The sequence below is a fragment of the Patiria miniata genome, unplaced genomic scaffold (genome assembly GCF_015706575.1).
Source record: "Patiria miniata isolate m_02_andy unplaced genomic scaffold, ASM1570657v1 HiC_scaffold_22, whole genome shotgun sequence".
Classification (NCBI taxonomy): domain Eukaryota; kingdom Metazoa; phylum Echinodermata; class Asteroidea; order Valvatida; family Asterinidae; genus Patiria; species Patiria miniata.
In genome coordinates this window covers 11,980,418-12,002,396 of record NW_024037061.1, presented here as the reverse complement: position 1 = coordinate 12,002,396, position 21,979 = coordinate 11,980,418, and the positions used below count along the sequence as shown (strand labels likewise).

Below are 21,979 nucleotides of genomic sequence, written 5' to 3'. Positions count from 1 at the left end.
CTTATGACTGTGGCTACGGCTATGGGTCGCAATAACGCTTGCGCCTGTGAAAGGGATCTGATAGCCAAATTAGTTAAGCTTTGTTTTATGGCTACAGCTACAACTGGCAATAACTCTTGTGCCTATGAAAGGGATCTGATGGCCATAGAAATTAGGCTTTGTTGTATTTACTATGGCTACGGCTGGTTTTAACTCTTGCACCAATGAAAGCAGCTGAATCTAATTTCCATAGAGACATGTGTTACTACTGGCTGGAGACAATTCATTGGAGCTCGGCATGTAAATTTTAAAGGGAATATACATCATTTGCTTTTGCTGTAATTTTCAGAAATGGATGGAATTGGGGGGTTGGGAATATATAGCAAATATAGTTACACTGACTTTTTTGAGGTTTTGGGTTCGAAAATGCTATAAAAACCAAGAAAAACGATCATTTTCCTGTAGTCTGGTCGCCTGACTCCATATAAGAAGAAACAGAGCAGTTTACATACATTGGGGAATTGTAAGGTCAGGGAACCAGTCTAGCTGGCTCGTACCCGTTTATAGGTTTGTTATCGATTGCAAACAAGTGCGATGGTCAATTGGGGCCAGTATTTGAAAAAAAAAGCCAGTTGTTTCCAACGTTGATCGGCCGATCAGCGTTGGAAATTGATACAAAAATACCACTTTTCTTGAAAATGGCAGTATACCAGGTGCCATGATTTTCCAGGATGCTTTACATTGTCATTCACTAACAGTCCAGCAAGGTATTTCAAAATGATTTGGTAGTTTTATTTTTTGATGTTTGCAAATGTTGTATTTCCCTTTAAAGAATACTGTAATACTACTGTTCAAACACAGTATGTAAAAACTAGAAAACTTAAAATATGAAATATCGGCCCACATTATAGGATAATTTCTTTGCAAATTTCAAACTGTTTGTGACCCACCAATAATTCAGTTCTCGCAAGGCAGATTGCTTCTAGCAAGGTAGACTGGTTCCCTCAAGGTAGTCTGGTTCCGGCCTCAATTTTAGAATCAATATTGTGGGATTAGAACTAGTCTGCTCATATGGCGGATTTGTTGTGTGTGTGTGTGTGTGTGAGCGAACCAAAATAAAAGTCCATTGTTCAGAAGGTTAAAGATGTCCAAATTGAAAGAAATAACAGCATTTTAGTCCTTTAAAAACGAAAAAACTCCAACATCAAAATTTGTGAGAAGAAATGATTAAATTATTAGAATTCCCAAAAACTTTTTATCTGACTTTGTTTATCCTCAATTTCAGGGGCCGATGGCACGGGGATGTTGCCGTCAAGATGCTGGATATTGACATGAGTGACGAGGAACAACTACAAGCTTTCAAAACGGAGGTGAGTTCACTCTGTTGGATGGCGGATAAAACAAAGAAACTCGACTAAGGCCAAAAAAAAGTCGGTCTCTGGTCAGCGCGCGCGTCGATTTCAATCATGCACGTCGATCTTTTTTTTTTTCCAAAATGTTCCGTGGTAGCTCCAACAGCACCAAAGAGCACCAAGGAATGGGAAATTGCACCAAGGCAAATGATCGAAAGCACCAAGGCAAATTATGGAGGACACCGATGTACATGAGGACACCAAAAAAGCAAAATAGTACCCACCTTGTCTGTACAATCCAAGCTTGAAGAAAAAAAAAGAAAAAAACAGCCGCGTGGCCGCGTCAATTCCGGAACTTAGGTCTGACCAGAGACCGAATATTTTTTTTTTTGGGCCTAAAAGCAGGATTTTGAGTCTGAAACCTCCAGGATACCTCCAGACTAGGTTAAGTTCACTTTTCATTTGAAAGTCTTTGTACCAAACACTGACTAGCCTAGTCGCATGCTCCTGTGTTGGAATTTACCCAACCGTTACCTGCATAACCGATCAAACGAAAGTCGATGTCAAATTTTGTCTTTTTACTATTTTCATTGACTCACAAATATTTCCAATACATTGTAAATTGAAATGCATTCTTTTCTTTCACGGAACCTAATTATGGCCCTTGATTAAATAAACCTAGTTGGAACACAAAATAAAGGCAAAAAATAGGACGTTACACACGTTGTGGATCCTATACACGGCACGTTTGGTGCCAATCTCTCAGGTTTTGAGGTCCACATGCAAGCTCTATGCCACATAAAATTAATCAATCCATTCATTATTTTGCACTTTTTTTTAAAACCAGGTCTCCCAGTTTAAGAAGACAAGGCACGACTACGTTGTTTTGTTCATGGGGACCTATCTGAAACCGCCCAAGCTGGCCATCGTAACAAGGTAAAATACTCAGCATGGTTTACTCCCCAGAACAACCCCCCTCCCGCCCCCCCCCCCCCCCCCTCTAAAGGTATGTGTATAAAAAAAAAAGTTTGTCTAAGAATTGATTCATTTGGCTTCCCTTAATTTCCACCAAGTCTAGATATATTTAGGTTGTGTATTATGTGTCATTGGCAAGACTTGAGCTGTGAGGTAGAGAAGCTGATGGTTTGAACAAATACAAATTTGCAAGAGGGTTTTTGAAAGCTTCAGATTCTCATCATCCTACTACTACAATGCTTATTCCTCATTCTTTCACAAAGATAGTTTCATTATCAATATCATCTTCACAAAGATTGTTCCTTCGTAAAGGAGGGATATGTGTATTGTGCATTCTAACACCCCCCCCCCCCCCAAATGAAAACCAAAATCATGTCACAAATGTGCGGGTTTCTGGCAAAATGAGACAGAACTGGGCAGAGGTCGAAATGAGGGTTTGTGGGTATTAGGAAAGAAAATAAGTTCTCCCTACAATACTGTTTGTTGCACTTCAATTGGACATTCTGTTGACAAGTTATGGCTGTTTATACTAGTTCGCATTTATCAACATGTCAAAAAAGTAAGATATTGAGAAAAAGACCTTAAACTTTTGAGTTTTGTATCTTGAAAATGAAAGACGCCAATTGTTTTTCCTTAAAAGCACTTATACTCCACAAATAATATATTTTTTCTTTAAAACATGTGGAGTAGACATATCAAAGATTGCAAATATCAATAAATCCTGAAAAAGCGAAACAAAAGTCACGCACATTCGTTGGTTTTATTTTTCATTTTCTCAGTTCTGTCGCATTTTGCCAGAACACCTAACAAGTGGGGCAGTTATGCAGATGTGAAATAAAGCCCCCTCTAGTGATTTAAAAGATCCCTATGATTGATCCTCTTTTTAAACAGCTTATGCAGGGGGATGACGCTGTACACTAGGGTGCATCAGAGAGGGGAACGGTTTGGCATGAATAAGGCAATCGTCCTGGCGACACAGGTTGCCCAGGTAGGTTTTTGTAGCATGCTACGGTTCATCCTAATAATTCTCCTAGTCGTCACCAAAACTAAGAAATGTAAAGATGAGATTTGTGAAAATACAGATTTCCTTTGTTACATAGAGTTATAAGTGCTGCATGTTCAGTGCTCTCTGAGTGCCTGTAAAGACATTTCCTGGGTTAAGTCCTTCGGAGTGGAACCCAAGACCACTGGCTTAGCAGTGCAGTTTCAGAGCCAGTATACCCACTACAGATGCAGTTTTAGAGGTGGGAGGGGAACCCCAGAAGAATGTTCTCAGGGGAAACCACGGAATCAGGTAGGGACTGAGAACCAAATCCTCATGTGGTCTGGGCAGGAATCGAACCCGGGCCAGGAAAGGCGAGGAAAGTAATCACTCGTCAACCTGACTTCCCCAAGAATTTTGATTGATAACTTTCACCTGTAAATATGTGTTTGGTTTTTTCCCTTTAGGGTATGGGTTATCTACATGCCAAGGGAATCATCCACAAGGATCTCAAGTCCAAAAACATCTTTCTGGAGAACGGCAAAGTGGTCATCACAGATTTTGCGCTGTTCAGCATCATGAGACTGTCCAGAGAAAACAGGTAAATTAACGCAACCAACAATCTCTTTGCAGGTCGAGATTTCTTATGACTCAACCACTAGGCTGAAGAGTGGATGAGTAATGAAACATTATTAAAAATGACATCTTTGGTTTCAGTAAGTGTGCCCCAGTATTCCTAGACTTGATGACAAGTCGGTCGTTAGTCGTATTTTGTCCGTGAACTTCAGTCGAACTCCAGATTATGCGTATTGCAGCCACAGCGATATTTTGCGTTTGTGGAGCCAGTAACCAGTCACCGTACGCAAAACAATTACCGACTTGGCACCTAGTCTACAGTATTCCAGGAGTTTTTCATTTTTGTCTTTGTCCTGTTTTCAGACGACCCAACGTGATGGTCATACCAGATGGTTGGCTGTGCTACCTGGCCCCTGAGCTCATCACGGCGCTGCGAGTCGACTCTAGCGGCAGCTCAGACAGGGAGTTGCCCTTCTCCACCACATCCGACATCTACTCCTTTGGGTAGGTTGAACTGTGACACGATTTTGCCTTTAATACGGTAGACCTTTGGTATTTTGAATGATATTTTTGTATAGTTGGCATTCATTTAAGCGCTTATCAGTTTCAAATGCTTTGTGTATTGGTACCTAAAACTTTGGGGAGCTAAAGGAGATGTTTGTTATAGACAAATCTGGCGAAAGTCATTTTCTGCGGTGGCACCAGTCTCGAGCGAGTTGCTCTCAGGTGGTAGGCACGCACTCCGGGCTCCTTCGATCAATAGGGTTACCAAAATGCATGCACGCCTCGTCTTTAAGAATGCTTGCGGCGTGCGCAAGGACATGGCACCACCTTAAATATGGCTTCTAAATTTCTTCAGCAAATTGCACTGTAGGCAAATTTTCTGTACAGTGCTGTTTGTAATGGGCTTTGTTGGCGGACAAGAGAGGGTGCTATTTAACCACTTTTGAGAACCCAGCGGACAGGAAACACAACGACAGAGTTCAAGTTTTATATTACAGAGAATGACCAATGTTCAAAAAATTTATCACTACCTATCAAAATATTATGGTGTTTTAGAGACACTTATCTTTTAATTAATTAACCAAGTTTTGAAGCAATTGCAGAATTTAAATAAGTGGAGATAAAAATCCAAAGTGAACATAACTCAACGTAATACGTTTTCCACTTTTTTCTCCTGTTACCCATTGCAGCACCATTTGGTACGAGCTGTTAGCCGGCTGCTTACCATTTCACAAGGAGTTGGCCGAGTCCATTATCTGGCGGGTAGGGAAAGGCATCAAGCAGCCCCTCACACACCTCCAGGCATCCAAAGATGTCAAGGTAGGAACTGCACACTTTACATCAATGCGTCCATTTTTTTCAGTTTGGTTTCATCTAAAAACTGTTTTGAATATGATTGTAATCTAGCCTCGGAATAATATTAACCTGTTTGAGACCACTTCTTTCACTGCGTACAATGATGTACGCCTAGCGGGTTATTTACCATGAATTGATCCAAAATCTGTGAATTAAAGGGAATGTACAGCATTTGCTTTTGCTGCAATTTTCAGATATAAATGGATTTGGTGGAGTATGTTATAGCAAATACTGTTAAATTGACTTGCTTCACGTTTTGGGTTCAGAGATGCTGAAAAATGATGCTTAAGATGAAACAGCAATTTATAGACTTTGGGGAATTGTAAGGTCAGAGAATCAGTCTAGCAGGCTTGTACCTCTTCACAGGTGTGTAATCAATTGCAAAGAAAATGCAGAATAACTAAATATGACAAACTAGGAGCAGTTTTTGAAAAAAGCCAGTTTTCTCCCACGAAAATGCCAGCAAACCAGGAGCCACGATTTTACAGGATGCTTTGGACTATCATTCCCTAACAATCCAGTAACATATTTTGTGATAATTCGATCATTTCGTATTTTGGTGTTTGCAAATGTTGCATCTTCCCTTTAATTTATTTCCAGTGGAGATATTATATCTTTCTCAAAAGCTCTAGCTGTAATAAAAAGTTTTTGAAACTTTCAATTCTTCATAGGTCCAAAAAGCAGTGCTTGCTGCATCTGCCCGCTGTGATCAATGAAGTGTTAAGACAGTACTACGATTTTTTGAGTTGTTAGAAAACTGTATTGTCTTTGAAACTTTGATCAGTTTAGTTTTCATTGTTTTCTGTTTTAGGATGTCCTAATGATGTGCTGGAATTACAACCCCGAGAAGCGGCCGGAGTTCACCGACATCATCAAAACCCTGAACAGGCTACCCAAGAAAAGGGGCGGTCTGCACAGAAGCCCCTCCCACCCCCTGCACCTCTCCCGCTCGGCAGAATCCGTCTTATAGTGCCACACCGCCGTCTCCAAAGGAATATTTCATAAGCATCGGTGATTATTAACCAAAAACAAATCTTCAAAATTTTATTAAAATGAGTTTTTAATTCATACTGCCTGAAGTTGGTTTGGGAACCTGAAACTGTGTGTATTTCGACGAATACTGATCACTTAACCTGTCTCCATTTTGGTCATATACCCAGGAGTCTTGCTATGATGTTGGTTTATGTACTTACCGGCACCAGGCTATCAGGTGCGTGTTGCCATGTTCTTGGTCACATCGGTTTCCGTATACATACTAAGGGCACGATTGGGCCAAGCACCGTTTACGATTCACCTAAAATGCCCTATATTTAAATTGTGGGAATTTGAAAGCATTTTACACTAGTGGAATTCACATATGAAAAATTGGGTTTCCTCACATGGCCGTCTTTTAAATAAAACGATACATTTTTACCAAAGGCATTGCGAAAAGAATCACAAAAATCAGAGCTGACGGGTTTTGAGTGAATCAACTTGGTACTCGTCATTTATGTTAAAAAAAAAAAGCAAACCAGTTATAAAAAAAAGTGGAAAGCAAGTCAGTTTTCGGTCTATCGTTGTCTACCATTATCGCGTTCAGTCCTTTGTATTGTGTTTTATCCGCGGCCGTGTTTGCTGTATTGTACAAACATTTTTTTTGTTTAAACGTAAATCTTATTTTTGAAGAAAAACAAATTGGGTAGACACAGTTTATGTATTGCCAGGAGATATAACATGTATAACTAAAATCACGTGTTGATATAGAGTATCCATAGTTGTTAATGCCGCATTTTGTTTGGCATATATGCAAAGTTTTAAAAAGGCTGAGAAAAATCAGAATGCAAGCATTAATTTCAAATCATGTTTCAATTTCAAATTTTTTTCCTCCAGTTGACGGTTTTAAGGAGATAAACCCCTTGAAAGATGATTTTTGTTGGGGGGATGGGTGTGAAACTCCAGATAATGTCAATTCAAAAACACTCAAATTCCATTTATAAAAATCAGCTGGGATAGAAATTATTATTTATTTCTGATAATGAACCATGGATTCCTCAAAAGTGCCCTAGGCACTGTAGATCGCAAGCCTGAAGAAACCTGTGGAGAGAAGACAATGAGAAGAAATGACAGTTTTAGAGGTGGGAGGGAAACCCCAGAAGAATTTTCTGGGGGAAACCCACGGAATCAGGCAGCGACTGAAAACCCAATCCACACGTGGCCATGGCAGGAATCGAACCCGGGCCACAGATGTGGAAGGCGAGGAAAGTACCGCTACACCAACCTGCTTCATTGGTTGCTCCATCTCTAAACTTGGTTGAATTTACTTATTCCTTGAAAATTCATTTAAACTTACTGGTATATTTGCACAGGGGGAAATCTTTAAATTGTCGCAGTCTTGTTTCAAATTCTATTTCCTTTTGAAATTGCATGAGTGCGTTCTTACTGCTGAATCGTGTTAGTATTTTCACAATGACTTATCAGTGCAGCTGTTTTCTCAAACTGAAAGTTCCTCCACACCCGACTTGTCTCAATCATGTTGAAAGAAACAAGGAAGAAAGTGTCTTTTAATTCAGAGTCGGTACAGAAATATTTCAATTCCTCCTTTAATCATGCATTCGTATTTTATACACTGAATGAGCCTTTGTAAAATGAATGGTGCTATGCCTTGTCTAACTTTCAAACGGTGTTTCTGAAGTGTTCAGAGAGTATTACATGTATATGCTGTCCGTCATATTTCCTGTGAACTGGTTGTTGTCATGTGAGGTCAATTAGCAGAAAATATGTTTTGTAAAGATCAACTTCGATGTTTTTGAGGGAAAAGTTATAGCTGTGCTTCAGCATATTAAGTATTTTTCCCCCGAAGAATTTTAAATTTGTAATCATTTTTTCTACTTTGGACATTTTCAACCCTCGGAAAATATGCTTTCAGTTGCTTTTGTGTCTGTGATGCACAAAGGGTACACATACATAATTTTTTGGTTGCAAATCATTTGTAAGGTAGTTATATTCCATAATTATGCAACGCCTAAATAAATCCTCGTCATCTGATTGGCAGGTCGTTTATCACATGTCATTGAATTATTCGTCCCAACGCACAGCGCGGTCGCATCGCAAAAATAGCAGTTCCATTCCACGGTAAACAGAACTTCCATTGCATGGTCACACTATTGGTTGTGCTATAACACAGCTCTGATGACTCTGATGCTGAATATTCAAAGTAAGAGCTTACAAGTTACCAATCAGATGACGAGGATTTTAAATATTCAGGCGTATTAGACAACAACTTCCATTGCACGGTCACACTATTGGTTGCGCTATAACACAGCTCTGATGACTCTGCTGCTGAATATTCAAAGTACGAGCTTACAAGTTACCAATCAGATGACGAGGATTTTAAATATCCAGGCGTATAAAACAACTACTGAATGTTCCACATTCATGCAATGGAAAGAGTAAATTTCATTCGTTGACAGATGGAGTGTTCCTTTCCACTCGGCTTCGCCGTTTGGAATGGAACATTCCATCTGTCACCTCATGAGATTATTCTTACCATTGCACCCATAAGCAGTCATTATGTGTATACTCACAACGGGAATTAGGTTTGTATTACTAGAAAAATAACAATTTCAAAACAAAATCCAGTGAATTTCATTTACATTGTGCAAAATTACTCCAATTTTTCTTCGATGATCCTTATTTAAGGTGTTGAACAGTTGTGAGGTGAAAAATTGAGAGAAAAAAATGTACGTCTTTTCGAATGCCTAGATCTCATTTGTGTCTCCAGAATTGCTCCCGTTTTCTACACTGCTCAACAAGCATGTCAACTTCAGATCTCATAGACTCAAACTAAAGTGGCATCAACTCTTAATCTGTTATTCTTGGCTAAATATGTGGAAATTAGCTTTACATTTTTCGTCTTGCGAAGTTGTGACTGTTTTTTTGACTGTAATTTGTGTTGTTCAAATCCTGTTTCAAAAATCTCTTTCCAGCTTTTTAGGGTGCTGACTATATTAATGGTAATTCTTCGATTTTTATCATAATGCGATGAACTGGGCGTACTGAAGTTTTTACTGTCTATTAAATATGCAATTGTATTTTAGAGAACTGATATTGTACAAAAAAAGAAAAGAAATTTGTTAGTGAAAATACTGAACTGGGTTAGTTTCACATGAAACGGATTATGGCTGTGGCTTTGAGACTTGCATCCCGTATCCACATGCATTATTATTGTTGTTAAAATCGAATGTTTATCGGTACCTGTCTTATTATGTGGCCTTAGGTGGACTTTGGCTTGGTATCTGTCATCAAAAGAGTATCACCAAAAACTTTTAAAAATGTGATTGCTGAAACTTGGGCTTTATCTCTGACTTCTGAACGATTTGTATACTTAACTTGTAAAGCTCCAACCAAACCAGAAGGAAACTTTTTGGTGTTTCTGTAGTAGAAACAGGGCCCATATTGAGCTGGTTTTGTTGAGTTAGGAAGCTAAGGTAAGGAACCTAGAGCCCAAAGCCGAAGCTGGAGACAAAGCCTGGCTTTGAGAAATGGCCATTTTATTATCTTATAGTGGTGTCAAATAGGCAGGTAGCCATATTCAAAATGACAGATTTGTATGTGATACAAAAGGTGCCAGACCAATCATGCCAATTGCACAGAGCTGTTAATAGCCGCGTCCGAATTACTTGGCTGTGGCTAGAAATAACACACGGGTGTATAGGAAGTGGCTGCAGCGGCTTTCATAGGTGCGTGCGTAATTTCCAGCCGTAGCCAAGTAATTCTGACACGGCCTAATAAGCATGAATTATTGCTTAGCCAAAACATTTGCTTTAACATTTCACTGGTAACGAAATCGTCATATTCTGCATCTTTGCTTTGAACCGCACATGCTTAGCTGAAAATTACTCTCCAAGCAGTGCTGTGAAATCGGGCCTATCCCTTGTCCTTACATTTCAGACATGGCCTTACTGATCTGTGTAGAAAGACTGTAACTTAATTGTATAAAACAAACTGCTTAATATGAATACACACTGTGCAATTTTTCTATTTATTGCATTTTGTAGATGGGACAGAGAAGGGAAGGAGAAATTTGAGAAAGTAGTCACTGAAAAGTACACGATACTATATTGGCATTTGAATAATGTGTATTATATGAATCATCTTTATATATATATATAAATATAGAATACATGACTACACTTCTACCTGTACATATTATATACAACACTCGTATTATCAAGAAGACCCAGGCCTTAATGTAATGCTGTGTCATATACAAGTATTAATAATATGGCGCTACATTTATGAATGGAGAATTTTTTGAAATGGGAATTAAATACTCTTCTATCTTGTATTGAAAATTCATATATCAGTTTTGTTTTATACGCCTCTTTGTTTTGCCAATGTTGAATGAAATTTCAAGAACCCTTGTCCTCAATACTGTCTTACAAGCAATTGAACAATTTTTTTAATATGCAGATTCAAGTCTAAGTTAGCTCCTCCCACAACTGACAACCACCGATGTAAATTTGAAGGGAAAATACTTATTCACCTGATTTTGACTGGTGGAGTCCATTTCCAAGGGCAGGGCGGGGTGGGGGGGGGGGGCGCAACGGGGGCTATTTGTTTAAATTTATTTAAGTGGCGTCTCAATAAAGGCATGCACTGCGTACACAACCATCTTTTCCTCAAAAAGATTTGGTTAAAGCATAGAGCAAGGAACAGATGGTTAAAGTGGTCAGAAATTGCCTCAGATCGCACCGCAGAGCATCTAGAATTAAAAAAAAAAAGTAGGGTCCTTTTAATAAGCGGGCCCCGAACCCCGCGCCGTAGTTTTTTGGACCCACTTTTTGGGGGATCAAAATGTTTTTGGCCCCCCCCCCCCACCCCCACCCCCACCCCCCAAAAGAAATGTGTGCTGGGTCTGCCCTTGTCCAATTCGCCCATGGATCTAGATGTATTGTCCACTTCACAATCACGTGACCTTGGTGGCAAAAACTCTTGACCAATGAGATTCAGTTATGTATTTTGTTTGCATGTTTGTCCATTCTCTACTACTACTCGCGCCGGGGTCACAGTATCTTCAAAACTTCAACTTTGATTTGCTGGTGACAAAAACATTTTACAAAAACAATTTGAGTATAAAATCTTGAAAACAAACTTGCACTCATTATTTTGATGCACAGGTACTGTATTTGAAAATACACATCGTATTCAGAGCTCAAACGGAGCAATTAAGTCTCCTGTATAACGTCTGATATGCAGGGCTGCCAACTTTGAGTAAGAACTGAGAGTGAGAATTTGGGAAAAATTTTGTCGTGATCAACAACTTGCAAAGCCATGGCGTGGGGTCTCGGGCCCGCTTAATTACGGGCCCCGAACATTTTTCAACTTTAGAAGCTCTCTGGTGCATTTTAGAGCAAATCTGGGGGGTCTTAAAGGCAGATTTTTTCCTTAAAATTCAGAGGAGATTTGTAATATTTTGATGTAATAAAAAAAAGCAGTGAACATTTCGAAAACATTACAACTTCCAGAACTGGAAAAGTAAGTATGGATACAAGTATGTTTCAAATTAAGAAATTAAGGTGAAGAAAAAATTACTTCTGCTTCCGATTACATGCCATACTACGATCCGATAAAACTGAAAAGTCCGGGATCGCGGTCACCGTGACAAGGTCAGGAATGCGGAAGTTCGTTCACGCACGTACACGTACGTCGCGCCGTTGCGTATGCACAGCGCATGCAGTGCGCACTACAGGGTTTTTTTAGTAAATAGTAGTGGGCAGTGCATGCTAGTGTAGTATAGTAGTACTAGTACTAGTAGTGGCATAAATCTTCAACCCTATCCTGTTCATCATCTTGTTCTGACGGCAGGGACATTAGTTTCCCTCCATAATGAAGGGTTTTGTCTCAATTTGTTTGCTACTGTTGGCTTTGTCGTCGACCGTCATCGCCAAGCCTCCGAGAAGGTATGATTTAGAACTTGGTAAGTATTGAAAGAAAATGACTGATCTTTAACTTTGTGTGTGACTGAAAGAAAATGACTGATCTAGACTTTAACTTTGTGTGTGACTGAATGATGATTCACTGCGCGATCCAAAACTATAGAAAACGACTGCATGACACTAGCACTATATGGACTATTGCAGCTGGCAATCAGTGTAAAACATTTCAAGAATCGCTTCGTGACGTCACCCTGATTTTATTGTTTATTCAGACTTAAGTTATTCGGCTGAAAAAGTGTGGATTTAGTCATTGATAGTTTGTTTGCTGGATATTCAATTATTGCGCAAATCTAGCTTAAGTAACTCCAGCTCTACTGCGATAGCATTAGATGATTAGTCTTTTAGCTGGAGTTACTCAAGCTAGCGCACTCATTTCAGCCATGAATGTATTGATTTTGCACGTTTCAGGGGTAAGTATCAGCATATCACTCAGGGATTCAGGCCGAGTAAATATTTTAAGTTTCTCGTCCGGACATTTTAAATAAAGTAGGCGGGTGATTTTCCCCCATTTTTCGACTCTTTTGCTGAGTGATAGAAACTGGTGTTTTGTTTTTTTTACTTGGTAAATCCACTGGTAAGCAGTTTTGGCAAGTTTTGCTCCAAATTAATGTTAGAAGTTTTTTTTCAGTTTTTATCTTTCTATTTTTCTGTTTACTGTGGAAAAATAAATTTAAAGCTTTCAGATATTTCCAAATACATCATGTACGATTTGTGTTCAGGTTCCAACTTGTGACTTTTTTGAATTTTTACACTAAATTGCTACTGCTACCCATCCTTCATGACCATGTCAGATTGCTTTATATGTAGGGCCTATCACCCATTGTATGCAAAAACGGTTGTGACATCCCCTTTGGTCAAATAGTGCACCATCACAACTACAGTTTATGGAGCAAGTTGATAGGTTATCATGTCAACAAACATCAGCGTAAAGCCACAGCAGATAATACGGGCCACTTCAATTCATCAGTATTCTTGTGCATGTTACAAATGCCCTTTGATAAATTACATAAATGTGGCTGGATACCTTGACGTTTTATGATTTTAAATTAAACTTTAAAGTTACCTTGTATTAAATTAAATTAACAGTCTCCTATTTTTGAACAGAAATAAACGTTATTCCTCAGTGAAAACTTTGTTCAACTGCATTCTCATGACTCGGTTGATAATGTAATGTGGTAAAAAAAAAACGTATAAGTTATCATTATTGGTGCTCAGTGTGCTACATCATTGTTTCCCCAGCTCATTGGGCCAATTTCCAAAGGTAATCTCAGCTCTCAGCGGAGTATACATTGCAGTTCCATACTGCCATTTCGGCACAAAGCAGATGAAATCAATCACAATAACCATCTCTACCCTCACAGGTACCCAGCCTGGGTGGGGAGAAACAATGAGTGACAAAGCCCAGGGGTCGTACATACCACAACCCCAGGCTGGACTCGAACCCACACCCTGCAGAATTGTACCCATAGACCACGAGTTCAGTGCTCCAGAGCATGACAGGGCCATGGCACTCATAATTATGTAGCTTTTGACTTATGGATGGAATTTTGCATCTTGGCAACAAACATTTTATTATTTGGTTTAGCAGGGGTCTTGGGTTCGAGTCCCTCCTCTTTTTTTTAAGCTCACAGACAAACTGAATCTACACTGCTTAAACATGTAACATCTACATCAGGGAATGGCAATCCAGTATTTAAAACGGAGAGTACTTTTAGGAAACTTGAACGAAAAGTCACTAGTATTGTACATTTATTCCACAGAGGATGCTACAAGTCAAACACCCACCGCCTGTGTAGACGACGATGTCACCTGCGCCCTCTTGGATGCAACCAAGTGGTTGCTACAGCAACAGGAGGAAGACTGGGGCTGGAACGGCGGCATCAGCACCTCCTCTGTCGTCCTGGCGATGCAGCTTGCCAATGAGAGCTGGTATCACGGGAAGGCACTCAAGACGCAGCTGGGGATCAAGCAGCTCGAGATTGAGCTGCTGGCTGAGCTTGGAAGATCTGCAAAGTACGGAGAGTGGCTTCCTAATTATTTCTGTTAATGATTGACAAAAACACTTCATATCTGTGGCCCTTTTGTGAAAATTGAGAAAATTCTGGAATTTTGATTTTTGTTTCACTGTTTGTGTATTAACCATGCAGAGTTAGGATGAAGTCAGTCACAAGTCAAAATCACAAATTTGTCACACAAGAAGCAACAATGAAAGAAGATTTCCTTTTTAACAGTGCATTTGAATAAGTTGTCCCTTTTTGTTGATGTTAGATTAGATGATGTATATTTAACTTGAGATAATATGTGAGGACAGAATACAACTCTGTCAAAAAGTACAAAGATCATCATATAATAGTCTTAAAAACAAATTTAAGGACACCCAAACGTAGTTATTTTGCACCCTTCCCAAAAGAATTTCAGGTGTCATGCCTTCTAAATAGCTTCACTAGGGCTATTCTGCCAAGTGTGGTGCTTTCGACCAGTCAATCACGATTATGTCAAAAATTGGGTCTAAGCCACTTGACTATAAACCAGAAAACTGTTGTTACTCAATAATGAAGGCAGTTGAAATGGACTTTAAATCAAGGTTTGCAATGGTCACAATGAGTTCCTGGTGAAGATGTCAGTTGTCTCAACCTTAAGGAATTTAGACTTCAACATCCCCTGATTTCAACCCATCCTTGCCCACTTGTGTTGAACCATATATTTGTGGGTTTTTTTTAATTAGTATGGGTAAGATTGTGCTGTCTCCTGTACCTATTCTTCACTTGGTTATGAGCACTCAATAAAACGAGATCTTAATGCTGTGTCTTAGATCTTACATGGTGTCAGAGGTGGGATGTGGTCTGATGTCTGACCATACTTCTGGCCTGACCTACAAGTATATGTATGTCAAGGGTCACACATATGTACTTCCATGTTACAGTATGTAGTTGCATCTTGTAATGCAATAAAATCTTTAAAAAATGTCCAATGTACTTCGGGGATTTTTACAGACTAAGCGGCTGCGGTACCAGCTCCCAGCGCCACAGCCGCCTGGCCAAGATCTCGGTGGGCCGCCTGGCCTTGTACATCCTGGCCCTGGAGTCCACCTGCCACGACACGCGGGATTTCTACGGCAACGACCTGGTGGAGCTCCTGGAGCACAACATGCGACGTTTCCCCCGGGAGGGGTTCAACAACCACTTCCAGTACTCGCTAGGGGTGCTGGCGCTGTGCCAGAGCGGTGACGGATCAGTGAAGCTGAAACACATTCGAGAGCTGCTGGCCGGGCAGAGGGAAGATGGATGCTACAGGTTTGACGGGGAAGGTCAGTAGTGGATGTAGGATTTATTACAATGTTGTATTTGAGGTACCTATATGATGGATCACAGGTTATCACAAGCCAATTACAAGTCATAGCCCAAATTGAACTTGCAAGCAATTCAAATGAACTGTGTCAGATCAAAGGCCTTTCTTTGGTTTTGTTTATACATCCCCTTTACTTGTGAATTGACTTGTGACTTGTTGTTTACAGTAGGTCCCGATGTCGCATCTCTGAGTGTGATGGCCCTGTCCTGCGCCAAAGCCAGTGTGCCTGCTTCCTTCAGGTCTCGCTTTGTGCAAAAGTTCAACAACACGGTGTCCTGCATCAGGAGCAAACAGCAAGAAGACGGCTCCTTTGGAAACGGTATCAGCACAGCACTTGCAAGCCAGGTATATGGATTCAAAATTTGCACTGTATTTTTGCCTGCATTTGCGTATTGATCGGGGAGCATTTAAACTGTTCCATCTGAAAACATGAGTCATTAGGCAAAATGGGTTATACAGAGAAATTGACTCCTGCAGAACATATCTAGCTGGTGTCCGGCCCTATGCTGGCAGTCTGCTAGTTAGTTAATGTTTTTTGACAGGGCTTGCTAGTTAAGGGTGAAAAAACCTGTATATATTATGTATTCACCTTGTGGTAAGGGATCATCATGACCAAAATAAATACCGTGCTTGAGGAATGGCAGCAGGGATCCCAACATATTAGTAGAAAATGGTGGTGGGTTCGAACCCTGCCAGGATCATGGTGTTTTTGTCCTTGGGCAAGACACTTTACTTCAATATCAGGGCTCGACATTAACTTTTTTGGTCACAAGCCAGCCCGGCTACTGAAACAGACTCTTAAATAGCCTGCAGGCATTTTCACTAGCCAGCATGTTTTTCTTTCGTAGAGTGTACAGGTTTGCTCTCTGAATTTAATGATTTATGTCTTTCTGTCCTTTCATCTTTGCCGTAGCCCAATAATTTATGACTCGCAAGCCGGGCTACTTAAGGACTAAATTGACTAGCCCGCTGCTGTTTTGACTAGCATTTGGCTATCGCAGGCTATCGCTAAAGTGCAACCCTGACTACATACAAGTGCCTCCTGCCACCCTGGAGTATGAATTGGTACCTGTGAGGGTAGAAGACTGAATGTGCACTGATATTGGCTGCCGCGTGGTCTTGTGACTTGATGAACGGGGGAATAAATGTTAAGCGCTTTGAGATTGTTGATACGATGGCGAGGGCTCTATAAGCCTTACAATTTATTTTTATTTATGTTACCATGAGGATGAATATTGTGTCATCATTTTGCACTGAGGTAAAGATCACATTCATATTCAAATCAAATTTTTGCTGTCATCTTTGTCTTTCTGTAAGAAACAATTAATTTTTTTAATTTCTTTCCAATCAAATACTTTGCAATATTGTCGTTCTGACAGGCCCTGAAGGCGGCCAACATCCCGCCATCGTTGTGGCGTGCGGACGTGGCCCTGCAACGTGTCCTAGAGACCCAACATGAGGACAGCCATTTTGGTAACCTGGGAGCCACCGTGCAGATCCTGCCTCTCCTTGCCAACCGTCACTATGGCAGCGTCGAGGATGTGAAGATGGCATGCAACATCCAAGGTGAGAAGAAAGTTCATGGAAACTTTATAGGGCGACTTCTATATCGAGTCTAGGTAACCCATTGCTAAACAAAAAACATGGCATCCAAATTGACCAATCAGCTCTTGGTCCACAATTCTGATCGAAATGACGTCACAGTGTCTAAAGTCGACTCCGACTGGCTGGCGCACGGAGTCGCATAAAATGTTCGGATTTATCAGACATTCGACTGTGGCTCTGAACACGTGATTGACTGATACTCTGACTAAGCTAAGGCAGGCATATATTAAACTTGATCAGCACATATTGCATATTGGAATATATTCGATCAAATACAAGTTAGAATAGTCAAATTATACTAAAATTTACAACCCTACAAAGTTTTAGGAACTTGTCTTCTTTTCCTTTTTCCTCTCTTCCTGTCCCCTCCTCCAGCTCCAAATAGAACCAAGAATGCATCAATTTTAGTTTAATCAAACTGGTTTTTTTTCAGGAACAGATTCTGACAATTCTCAGTCTGGCGGTGCACCATCCGTCCCAACCGAGCAGCCCGGCCCGCCCATCACAATCCAGATATTGATTGAGAACGGCATCGACACCGAAGAGCCGTCAGTGACGGTGTCAGCTACTGCCCCGGCCGGGTCCACGCTGTTCCAGTTCCTGCAGGAGGCCATGGCAAGCTCAGAAGGCGCATTCAGGTCCGTTAAACCTTCCTAGTGCCAGTTAATTTACCCTTATGAGATTGCCAAAAAAGTCAGCTTTGTCAAGATATTTTTACAATTTTAGGCCCCTGACTCAAGGGACTGCTGCTCAAGTTACTGTTCTGATTAAGGAACAAATAGGGGTGTGCATTTACGGGTAGTACGGGTACCGGGTACCTGATTAAAAAAAAAAAATACCCGGGTAGCCCAACCCGAAAAGGTCCACACGATAATACTACCACATCGCTGTGTAAATGCAGCATGATACAAGTGTGCACAGTGAGCTTTAGCTTTATGGTGAAAACTGCAACTTTATTGAGCGTCATAAACGTGAAATCTGTTTTGTTTTTCCATGTAGCCTGGTTTTCATTTTGAAATTGCCCCCCCCCCCCCCCCCAATGACTCTCGAAAATTTTCTTTTTCATTGTCTGAGAAGTTATTCAGTAATTTGTAAAGTTGGTTACGGGGACCCGATTCCATAATCTGGACCCGGTTCCTGACATCAGCGGTTGGGTACTTCGGTACCTGGTTTAGATGCACAGCCCTAGGAACAACAAATCCTTTAATATGAGGTCAGAATTCAGAGAATGTTTGTATGGATTGAAGCCATGAAAAACATAAATTGAGATGGAAAAGAATTGAGATGGAATACTTCCTTTTATTAGTTGGTTGTTGGTGTGCTAGCTTTTATTTATAAATTTAACTTAAAAGAATTCAATTTTATTTACTTTGTTCAGCTTTGAATCCAAGATGACTGACTTTGGCAACTCTATGACTAGCTTCAACGGCTTGGCCAATGACGGCGTCAACCATAGATACTGGAGCATTCTGATTGGTTCAGACAGGGAGTCTGCTTCAACAGGTGAGGTGGAAAGTGGTTTAGTTACAGTAGAACTTTTGTTTTTTGCAAAACAGATTCTTGTGGAGTTTTTTCCTCAGCTGTCAGTGCGTCAGTTTAATTATCGTAATGTTTGGGAATCAGAGGAGATGTTTGTTACAGCCAAATACTTTCATAATACAGGGTGGATAAAGAAAAACAAAACCGAGATATTATTGCTAATTAGAACAGAAGTGGGGCACATGTGAATCAAAGGGAGATATCCTCTGTTAGGGTTGAATCTCCTCTTTAAAATGACACCCTGGTCATTTCATTACATTCATGGTTGACTGAGCAGTGACCAATTTTATGAAAGGGTCTATTTTAATTGTGCCACTTTTCAAGTGTGGTTTTTGTTGCGTCATTTGTCACAGAGTGAAAGGGTATGGTTGTCAATCAAGGCAGGTGGGGGGAAAAATTTCGCAAGTCTCTAAATAGACCCTTTCATAAAATTGGTCACTGCTCAGTCAACCGTGAATGTAAGGACATGATCAGGGTGTCATTTTAAAGAGGAGATTCAACCCTAACAGAGGATATCTCCCTTTGATTCACACGTGCCCTACTTCTGTTCCAATTAGCAATATTATCTCGGTTTCGGGTTTTTTTTATCCACCCTGTATGGCGCTGTTTGGTATGGAGCATTCAACTGTGATGGGTCGATTATGACACAAAGCCCTTGAAAACAAGGCAGTTCGTACCAAAGTCCAATTTCTATGGACCCCAAATGTCCCTTTTTGACCCTTTTTGAGACCTCAGTGGACAGGACACACTGTTTCTGCATACTAGCCCACAATTCTGACTACTTTCAGGCTTTCCTAATATTATGCAATGTATTGTTTTGAATCCACCAGTATTTCAAGTAGTATATACATGGGACATAGGACATACTGGTTGGCTTATTCCATTTCATTGCATGATCACAAGAGGCAGTTTTAGAAATACTTTTTTTGTGGGTTTTTTTTGGGGGGGGGGGGGAAGGTGAATTTCAGTTTTAATTTGTATCGTTTTATTAATTTATTCTTATTTTTATAGTTAGCTGAGACTGAAATCAAAATTTTAAAATTGGTTGATGTTTGGTTTTTTGGGTGTTTTTTAAATTTATGAATTAAGTATTTTTTGGATTTATTGGGGTTTTCTTTTGGGGGGGGGGGATGCGAGGGTTGGTTTGCGTGTATTTATGGTGTATATCGAGGACACACACATGCCATACCATCGATATCGAGGACAGAAACGGAATCGGGGACTCCTCGGAAAACGTGTACAAAACCAATGTGAGCTGTTGCGAAAAACAAAGTACAAACAAAGGAAAAGGAAAGAGGAACAAAAGAAAAAACTTGATTTACACCCATAAACAAGCGTGTGTGTAAGTACATGTATAAATTACAGGGTACTGGCATTCAAATTTTTATTATTATTATTATTATTAATCATTTCTGATAATGAAACCAAGGATTCCTCAAAAGCGCCCTAGGCACTGTAGCTCGCAAGCCTGAAGAAACCTGTGGAGAGAAGACAATGAGAAGAAGTTACAGTTTTAGAGGTGGGAGGAAAATCCCAGAAGAATATTCTGGGGAAAACCCACGGAATCAGGCAGGGACTGAAAACCCAATCCACATATTGGCCCAGGCGGGATTTGAACCCGGGTCACAGCGGTGGAAGGCGAGGAAAGTACCGCTACGCCAACCTGACTCCCTGTTTGCTAGTGCAAAGATGTTTCTTGGTTGTATTTCTGGTGAACGTTTTAATTTTCCTGATTTTTTACTTTTCTTGTTTTGTTCTTTAGGAACTGATGGAATCTTCCCTGAGGATGGTGGTGAATACATCTTCTATTATAGATCCTATTAAACTGCCCACAGGACAAACTAATCATGTGCTGGTATCAAAATCAGCACTTTTAATAAACTTATTTGATATATGGATTTTTTAATAGTACACCTTTTATATTATAAAACATGCTTAATTTGTGTGAATGCTTACTATATTGTATTACTCTTTTATACGGTGTGTTAAATTTTCAGATGGATAATTATTCCAATGAAAGTCGACCTTTGTAATAAAAAAATACAGGAGAGCATTTTGGCAGTTGGAATCCAGACTTTTTCTCATTTTGGCAAAATCTCAAAAAGGCATTCCATCCCTTCGCAGGCCAGAAAAAGAAGAACCTTTTGTTGGCGCGCATGAAGAGAAAAATGAAGAAAAAAAAAATGTTGTCTTTCAACCAAAAGGAAAATCCATTGTGTGTAGTTTGATTGTCACTCATGAGATTGACTTCTGAACCATCTTAAACTCAAAAATACTGTTGTATCTTGTCTTATGATTCCATCATATACCGCCAGAGGGAAGGGGGAAGTTGCCCCCTCCCCCCCCCCCCCCCCCACCCCCACCCACCCACCAACTAATGACTTGCAACCTTTAAATTCGTGTAGTGTGATATCCTGGTATGATAAGATTTTTTATGGGGGCTATGTGGATGGTTTCCGGGAAGAATCATCATTTACTACTCAAAGGCATCAAGAAGTGATAATTTAAAAATGCGTCATTCAATCAAATGTCCAATCACTAGATTAAATCAATTTACTTAAATCAAAATATTTAATTCTTGACCCTACAGTGGTGAAGAAATGAAATTGGCGGATTAGGGAGTGTTTGGGTTTATCCATAAACCTTGAAAACCATTTTAACAATGAGATACTATTATTTTAAAGGTTTCTTGACTATTGACCGCTTGCAGACGCGTTCGATAATCGACGCGCGAAGGCGCGCGACGCCATGTTGTGGGACAGGCGTATATCAATTCACGCACATTTTGTCCCATAACATGGCGTCGCTCACCTTAGCGCGTCAATTATCGAACGCGTCTGCAAGCGGTCTATTGGGATCATGTGCAGAAAACAAAATCTGTAAATAACATTGTTAGTGGAGCCTTGGCCAGGAGAACTTCCATCATTTCTCAGATTAACAGAAGCAGACATTGTAAGTGATACCTTTACATTATTGCCCTAGCGAGCAATATCCCTTTGTGTGTGTAATATAAAAGTGTGCAGGGTATTTCAAAATGAAAACCGATAGATGATTCATAACATACTCAGATTAATTTGCATTAATCATTTTGCGGAGTACAATGTCTATTCTTGAATTAACGTGTGCTTTCGATTTATTGTGAACAGTGTAATTTGCTTTTAGTTGTGATGTTTATATTAATTTCTGCATGGTCAGTTTTCTATTAAAAAAAAGTGTGAAAGTTTGAACTCCATGCCGTTCTGAATGACAAATGTGTGAAAGTTGGATCTCTTTGTTGCTCTGTGGGC

The 21,979-nt window shown here is 40.1% G+C and overlaps 2 protein-coding genes across 5 annotated transcripts in view; both read left to right on the top strand.

Moving 5' to 3' along the window:
- The window catches only part of LOC119730214 (kinase suppressor of Ras 2-like), a 44,023-nt gene extending 36,726 nt beyond the window's left edge, over positions 1–7,297 (top strand). For both annotated transcript variants that reach the window (XM_038203004.1, XM_038203003.1), the window contains 7 exons: positions 1,265–1,349; positions 2,179–2,267; positions 3,198–3,294; positions 3,756–3,889; positions 4,228–4,368; positions 5,058–5,187; positions 6,035–7,297. In XM_038203004.1, the coding sequence (XP_038058932.1) occupies positions 1,265–1,349; positions 2,179–2,267; positions 3,198–3,294; positions 3,756–3,889; positions 4,228–4,368; positions 5,058–5,187; positions 6,035–6,193 (835 nt within the window). In that variant the 3' untranslated portion in view covers positions 6,194–7,297. The remainder of the gene's footprint in view (positions 1–1,264; positions 1,350–2,178; positions 2,268–3,197; positions 3,295–3,755; positions 3,890–4,227; positions 4,369–5,057; positions 5,188–6,034) is intronic.
- A 4,647-nt stretch (positions 7,298–11,944) lies between these two features.
- LOC119730533 (transcobalamin-2-like) lies at positions 11,945–21,177 on the top strand. Of its 3 annotated transcripts, none has more exons than XM_038203504.1 (8): positions 11,945–12,181; positions 13,961–14,213; positions 15,194–15,507; positions 15,718–15,893; positions 16,928–17,114; positions 17,587–17,791; positions 18,532–18,656; positions 20,455–21,177. In XM_038203504.1, the coding sequence occupies exons 1-8, from the start codon at positions 12,091–12,093 to the stop codon at positions 20,514–20,516; spliced, it is 1,413 nt and encodes a 470-aa protein (XP_038059432.1). In that variant the 5' UTR covers positions 11,945–12,090; the 3' UTR covers positions 20,517–21,177. The 3 variants fall into 3 exon arrangements, with proteins under 3 accessions (XP_038059432.1, XP_038059433.1, XP_038059430.1); XM_038203505.1 differs by having other exon boundaries at positions 15,715–15,893; positions 17,593–17,791; XM_038203502.1 differs by having other exon boundaries at positions 15,715–15,893.
- The last annotated feature ends 802 nt before the right edge of the window (positions 21,178–21,979 follow it).